The sequence below is a fragment of the Perna viridis genome, chromosome 9 (genome assembly GCF_037379345.1).
Source record: "Perna viridis isolate PV_CMFRI_1.1 ecotype Kerala chromosome 9, ASM3737934v1, whole genome shotgun sequence".
NCBI lineage: Eukaryota > Metazoa > Mollusca > Bivalvia > Mytilida > Mytilidae > Perna > Perna viridis.
Window position 1 is genome coordinate 4,774,040 of NC_142453.1, and position 7,506 is coordinate 4,781,545.

Here is a 7,506-nt window from a genome sequence, read left to right on the forward strand (position 1 = left end):
GAATTTACATATGAAGCATTAATAAGTTATGTACATAAACGCAGTGTTTCTAAGTGTACCTTTTTACATTATTAATTTATAGTTTAAGGGTTTTTGAGTATTAAAATGTACACTGAACTCATCATGGACGGCCCGATTTCTTACAAAAATCATGTTTTTTTCTCTAATCCGTCCTCAACTTAAACTTTGACCAATCAGATCGCTCTAAATTTCAGATTTGGGGAAAGTATCGTGCAGTTTGAGTTCAAAGCCATATCCATTACTGTAATTTCTCACGTGCAATTTCAAACACTTGTCTGGTCATTGCATGAGCAGTTTTAAACGTGCAGTCAGAGTTCCAATCGCGTGACCCTTTTGTAAACAACAAAAAAGACTGAGAAGAGTCAACTATTTGAGTGTTTTGTTATGGATTAACCGTATTGTGTGCAAAATAACTTAAGTGTCCATTTTCAAGCCCAAGCTTTTTTGAATCTAGTCAACACTTTATTAGAAAAAACTAATCAATTGTCCATTGCTGAAATTAAGACACCGACGACTTATGCAGATGTATATTTTACTAACAATTTCTTGAGGAAAGGTACAATTGATACAATGTGTTGATTACTAACGCAAAAATAAAACCACTTGTTTAAGATGTCAAAATCATGTTTTTCATATATACAATAATTAAGCCTTTCAAGTCACGAAACTTGCATGTGTCCGACGTGTCTCTCCAACTACATATAAATGTATTCCAGTGCTGTCAATTCTAAAAAAAAAATATACACTTCTATGATAAAACATTTTTTAAAGAAAGTGGAAAGGGACTTGCAGCGAGTCTACAGTTTTAACATTTGTTATCAACTCTTTCCATGCATGAGAAACTATATTTCTAGTTCTATCAGTTCCTGGTAAATTTTATTGATTTACTTATTTTTTTTTTTTTTTTTTTTTTTGGGGGGGGGGGTCTTTTTATACAACCGACCTCATTACACTTAACACTTCATACTGTAATAATATCCTATACTGCTCACATTCTAATTTATTTTCTTGTGTATTGTATTTTTCATTAAAACTTGCAATTTTGTATTAATTATTGTATTATGATGTATATGTATCTTGCCTGACAAGGGCCCATGATTGGTAAAATAAAATAATGTATAATGTCTAATGTACACTATTGTGGTTAGTCCGAATTTCCAACCCGACATATCAATAACCAAATAAAAATGATTAGGGTTGCAGAGTCAGAGGAAATTCGAACTATAGTGTTCTGGTTTGAATATTTTCCAAGGAAATTAACTAACCATTGTACACCATTTAAAATGCAACTTATGTTTTTCGCGTGCTTTGAAGAACACACTGAAACAATATTTGATTAAATTTCCTCATAGATTAGGACCAAAAAGAAAAAAAAACCACATACACAGAAAACATGTTTAAGACTAACATATGAAGACATGTCAATAAAAACCATACCAAAGAAAGGTGTTTTCAATTGTAGGTTTAAGAAAATGTATGTTCTATGAGAGTTTCATGCCTAAAATGTCAAAGGAAAGAAGTCGCTGCAGTGGCGGATCCCCTTTGTTGGTAAATGTTGTTACTGTAAATGTTGCAAAATGAGCAAATCATATCCTGGAACACCTCTGCTTTTCAAAATATCTTGATCCGCCCTGTGCAGTTTCATGTGCATTCCTCAGTTATATAGTCGACTTTATGTACTTACAAATTTCTGCAATCACTAATAAACGCACTGGCAGTTGTTGTATGGTGGGCGGCCATAATTAACACAGTATCCTCCCGATCTGGAGCATCCAGCATCAGCACACCCTCCCCATCCTATGCTCATACAACCGCAACAGCCTTGCCACCACTCTACAACTGATCGTTGTTCCGTCCCAGCGACGAGGAGTGTTGCAACCAGTAATAAAGCTAACACTTTCATCTCTCTGATCGGTGTATTTATATTTCCTTCCTGGGTCTGGTTGAGCTATATTTAAAATTAAGTTTCAAGTGTTCGTTTATCCGTGAATGAGACATTTTTAAGCTCGATTTACTCACAGGTAAAGTCAAATGATGACAATTTCAGTTAGCAACCATTTAAATCTCTGAGGGAGAAGTGGGGCTATGGATTTTTTTCTGAGACAACTTTTTTGTTGAGCAAAATATTTTTTCTAAGGCCAATCAAAAACAAATATTGTCTTTATCATCTATTGAAAACAATCTTTTTTCTTTTAGGTCATCTCACTACTTTTTTCGTGTTTTAAATTTGGCAACAATTTTTTGTTCTGTCATTTTTAAAACAAACTTTCTTTCTCTCTCCAGTGATACGTCAAATTATTTTTCCCTTTTTTTCCAGAAACACCTTTTTCCCGAAAAAAAATACATAGCCTCCCCCCCCCCCCGAAATTTAAATGATTGCTACTTTAGGGGCCAACCATTTGATTTTTAGGGGCTAGAATCAAATTTTCTAACCTGCCTTTTTATTTTGAGAAAATGTAGGTCCTGCCTTTTCTTTTCTTCTGTTGAATATAAACAAAAATTAATAGGACAATAAAAGATTCTGTTTTTTTTATCATACAATTCATGCAATATCATGTTTTATGGTACATTTGTAAGATATTAGCAGAGGCCTATGGCTGAGGTCGATATCTTTTTTATAAGTGTTCCTTAAAACATGATATTGCATGCACCTAGCTAACATAATTGTTTTATTGTATTTTCCTGAATAAATTTCAAAACTTTGCCACTGAGTGAGTTTCTCTTCATCACGGTGAAACATATTTCGGTATATATTCAATTTGGTCGAGTCAAGTATAACCACCTTTTGCATGTATTTGTTTTTCGATGCTTCCTTTTAAAGTGAGCAAATTAAGACAAATACCTATTAGATATATTTGACCATTTGAAATTCACTCTGATAATTTTACTACATAAAACACTTCTATCTTGAAGCCAGTCGTGCAATATCACTTGTAATCAAAACATCACATGGGTGTGATAGAAATACATTTTATAAATAGTAGCTATAAAATACGAAATGTAATATTTTTCTTATGGTCTGTCCCGACTTATTTTAATCCTGGCTTTTTATTCCAAATGTGACCTTAGCCCCCCTACTTATTATTGCTTCAGATGTAAATTCAAACATACTGCATGAAACCCGAAGTTCGAATTTAAATTATAAACTACTACTTTTATTCAAGCAAAGTGCAATATCTTGTCTTCGACTTTTTAGTTCAGTTTTATCAGTTTTCAATAATCTTGATTAACTTAGTATTCCTTGTCTACATGGTTGGATTAAAGACGTGTGGCATTTCGGTCCGATAATTCAATGCTGCTACATCTCATGGGTAAGTACACAAAATAAGCAAGAAATGGAAATGAAAACACATTTCTAGTGGTATAACTTAAAGTAGTTTGGTCAGTGAAGCCGACACAGCTCTGGGTTTTTGGAGATGTTTTTTTTTATATTTAAGCTCCGGATTACCGATGTATACCCTCATTATATGCAAGGAACAAGTTATTTTCAAATACGATCTATAGCATCATTGTGTCAAGTACTTCTACAACTTCCGTTCATCTATTATTTAAGTATAATAGCACCAAGACACCTCTAGCCACGGAGTGTAATATGAAGTCCCTGTTCTACCATACAGTTTATTGGTTACAGGTATATACACGTATATGTATATGTTGGGCATGAACTCGGAGAAAGCAATTTAACATTCGCTAAAACCAAGGATTTCTGTAGACTATAGAATGATCAAAGATAAGTGGTTTTTCGTGTCATTTTCTAGAGATCGATCAAAAACTTAATTAGAAAATATTTCTCTTCGTTCCGAGTTGATTGCACTTTTTTTTATAAACGAAAAGAGGCGACACTATCAACATCAGTTATTTAATCCTACCTATATTCAACACCAATACGAAATACCGGCTATATAAATTCGATACTTGAAAAATTACAACAAAAAATCAAAGAAAACACTTCATTTTTATGATTTTGGGGACATGTGACATGCCTTTATTTAAATATGATCTTTACATCCAGAATGAAAATTGAGAGACTTATATGTTATCTAAAGTTTGAATAGTGATTGGAGTCCAAACAATTAGTAAAATACTTTGGAAGGATATGATCTTTTAAAATGGGATTCATGAATTTATAAAAGAGGGATTCCAGGCTATCATTTGATAATTTCACAAAATAAATTAATATTTTCTTTTCTTCAAATAGGGGGTAGGGTGGATATATGGGGATACAAACCCATGGACACACCAATGGTTCTCAATACATTTTTCATTACTGAAAAAAAATGTTCTACATGGCACAGCTATATACGACCCCAAATCTTAAACCTTGAGTAGTTAGGGCAAGGATGATGCCAAAATTCAAGGTTGATACAATTCTGAATTTGAAGAGTGATTTATAAATGTTTCACACAGAAAAAATGAAAGTGGTCAAACTTATATACATTGATCTAAAGGAAGCAACATTGAAACATTAAATTAAAGCAAACAATAAGTTTAAACAAATTAAAATAAAACGTTCCATAAATCAATCAAGAAGAAGAATTGAAATCTATTGAAATTATCAAAGAAATAAGCATTTTATACATATACTGAAGATTAAGAAAAAAATTATAAGTGACCCCTAATCTTAAAGGGTTATGACCATAGCCCCTAAATCAATTCCATCCTTCCTTCTATACCATGGAGAATTGTGGTACATTTTAAAAATATCTATATGCATCTAGCAATGTTGATCATAATGGCACAGCCATATTTGTATAAAAACTGCAATTTTTTTGCAGTCATATAAAAATAAAATCATCAATATTTTTTTTAATCATTTATTTGAAATGTGTTCTCATGTCTTTGAAGACTTGTTGGAAGTTGAGGCATCCTTTGCTTTTGTCAGATTAAAGTTCTTTGGCTCCACTGAGTTGGCTGTCATAGTAATGTCATGCTCGATTTTTGCATTGATGGATTTCTCTAATCCCTAAAAACAAATATCAGATCATTGATATCATAAACACGAAAAACTAGTAGAAAACAGAAAAAGTCAATTTTTCGTCCCTACCAACAATAAACATGTTGTTATCTTTTTGTTTTTGTTTTGTTATATACAATATGTTAAAGGGTTGCTGCTCCATTTGAAAATGTTCAGCCACTCAACATTGAACAGCCTTAGAAAACTTAGAAAAAGTGAGTGAATCATATTTGTCTGAAGGACCATCAAAATTGAATGATATTACTTATTCAGACACCTTTAATGACAAGCAAACCTTATAACTACACTACTACGTGTATCTACAGTACCTGCCTGATAGGACAAATTTACAAAAAGTTAACACCATTCCTTAAATGTGTAAGTCTTGTATAAGGTATATTTTTCAGACAGTGTCATCCCTTTTTTGCTGAACAGGTATATTTGAAGTTTCAGGGGCCAGCCTAATGCAGCTCCCAGGTGTGGGAAATTTGTCACTGTTCATTGAAAGCCCAAGGACTTACAAATACATGCACTTCAGCTGTTTTTTTTCCCAAAGTTTGATAGGGAAGCAAACAGTTTTTATAAGTTTTAATTTACTCTTAAGATCATACTATAATGCAGTAAGAATTTACCCTCTTTAGTTTAGCGGCTTCAATATGTCTGGTCTTCTTAGGGGCTATAACTCTTCCTATAATTGAAACAAAATTGGATCTTAATGATACTAAATAACACTTGCAGTATTAAAAAGAACATTTATGTCCTCATTCACATTTACTGTGTGATACATTATATACATGCATGAACTGATAAAGTACACATGACCCAATATGTACTGTCAATTGGAGAGTTTGCCAATCTCATTAGTGATGTCATATTCACTAATTAGCTTATCATTAAATGTCAAATTGGTTGGTAAATATACAATTAAATAAACAATTGACAATTTCATGATAACAATCTCAATTTTCAAAACTTCATACATGTACATGTATATCCAATTTTGGTTTTGTAAAATGTTTCATTAAGATAAAATAACTCATATTTGTATGTGAATTTACAACTCTTTAACTGGAAAAATAATTTTTTATTGATATTAATAGTGAGTGCCATGAAGTGGTGTGAGCTCTACCGTTATTATGTGTACTTTCTAAATTTCCCTTAAGGTTCCCCAATATACTATGAAAAAATAAAGCAAACAAATAAAAAAAAGAAATAAAGGTTAAGATTATGTTTCAGTAAAAATAAATTCATCTTTTCTGATAGTTTTCAAGTCTTTTTCTCATTGTTTTACTTATTTAAAGAAGTGAATGTTATGTTTATAAAAACTTCGGGAAACACATGGATGTACGTACGTGCATCTCCGCTGTTCCACTGTTGCTGTTGCCAAGAACCTAACCCGTCTCGGAAAAAAATATAACTCTGATTATATTATCAAAATCGAAGCATTGTGAAGTGCTATAAAGTTATTGACCTTTTTGAGAGTGAGGGAAAAGGGGTATGCTCATGGGGTTGGTATTTTGGGAAAAAATTGTTAAAGTTATTTATTTATTGAAAAAAAAAAACCCATAAATTTAAAAGATAGATTTTCAAATAGATATATTGATTTTGCTTGATGCTAAAATTTAATTTAAAAAATGCACTTGCGAAGCAAACATTTTCATCTGGGTCGAGTTCCTCTCCTCTTTGTAATTAGTCCGAATTTCCTCTGACCCTGCAACCTTCCTAGTTTTTATTTGGATATTGATATGTCGGGTTGGAAATTCGGACATATCAATATCCAAATAAAAAAGAGGAGGGTTGCATCGTCAGAGGAAATTCAGACTACTTTATTATTTATACGAGTCTCACACAGGCGGAACATGTATGGTAAAGCTCACGTTCCTCACTGATTTAGGCAAAGCCTACCCAATATTAAGTAAATCTTTATTATCACACTAATTTTTCATTACAATTTATGCTCATATAGTCTACTGGATATTTATTTAAAAAATTCCATCAATAAAAAGAATTTTATTTGCAGTTTAAAACAAAAGTTTTTTTCAATTATCTCTAAAAAAGAAAAAGTTATGATGATTTGAAGTTGATGTCTGATGCCACTTTATGGATTTTTTTTTACCAGAACCAAATCACAGGTAAGTGATGACATCACGAAGAAATCTCCGATTATATAGTCGAGTCGATGTCATAAATGGCGTATGGGACATGGGCAGAATAAAGAATTGAAGCTAAATACATCACCTCCTTTCTTTAAACCCATTGGCTTTTGATGCTTCTGTTTTTGTTTTATACCGCCAGGCAATTTATTAATTTTCCCCTTTCCTTGAGCCATGGTTTTCTGTTTTGATTATTTGCAAAAGGGGAGATAATCTTTGTGAAAATAAAATTTCGAATTTTGATTTAATCTTGAAACGAATGTCGCTTTGTATAAAATGTTTAGCACCATGAAGAATGAAGTAATCTACAAATTGAAATTAAAATGTTTTATGAAAATTACACCGTTAAATAACACCAAATTTCTATAAACTAAAATT

At 32.0% G+C, this 7,506-nt stretch overlaps 1 protein-coding gene and 1 long non-coding RNA gene across 2 annotated transcripts; both read right to left on the bottom strand.

Annotated features, from left to right (window-relative positions):
• Nucleotides 1-536: 536 nt before the first annotated feature.
• LOC148606398 (uncharacterized) lies at nucleotides 537-2,035 on the bottom strand. The gene is made up of 2 exons (XR_015915074.1): nucleotides 1,706-2,035; nucleotides 537-748 (listed from the first exon to the last, which is right to left on the bottom strand). It is a non-coding gene; the product is annotated as an uncharacterized LOC148606398 (long non-coding RNA).
• Nucleotides 2,036-4,822: 2,787 nt separating this feature from the next.
• On the bottom strand, nucleotides 4,823-7,371 carry LOC148606399 (UPF0390 protein zgc136864-like). The gene is made up of 3 exons (XM_088544212.1): nucleotides 7,214-7,371; nucleotides 5,608-5,663; nucleotides 4,823-4,984 (listed from the first exon to the last, which is right to left on the bottom strand). Exons 1-3 carry the CDS (start codon nucleotides 7,302-7,304, stop codon nucleotides 4,853-4,855), a joined length of 279 nt encoding a protein of 92 aa, XP_088400338.1. The 5' UTR covers nucleotides 7,305-7,371; the 3' UTR covers nucleotides 4,823-4,852.
• Nucleotides 7,372-7,506: the final 135 nt, after the last annotated feature.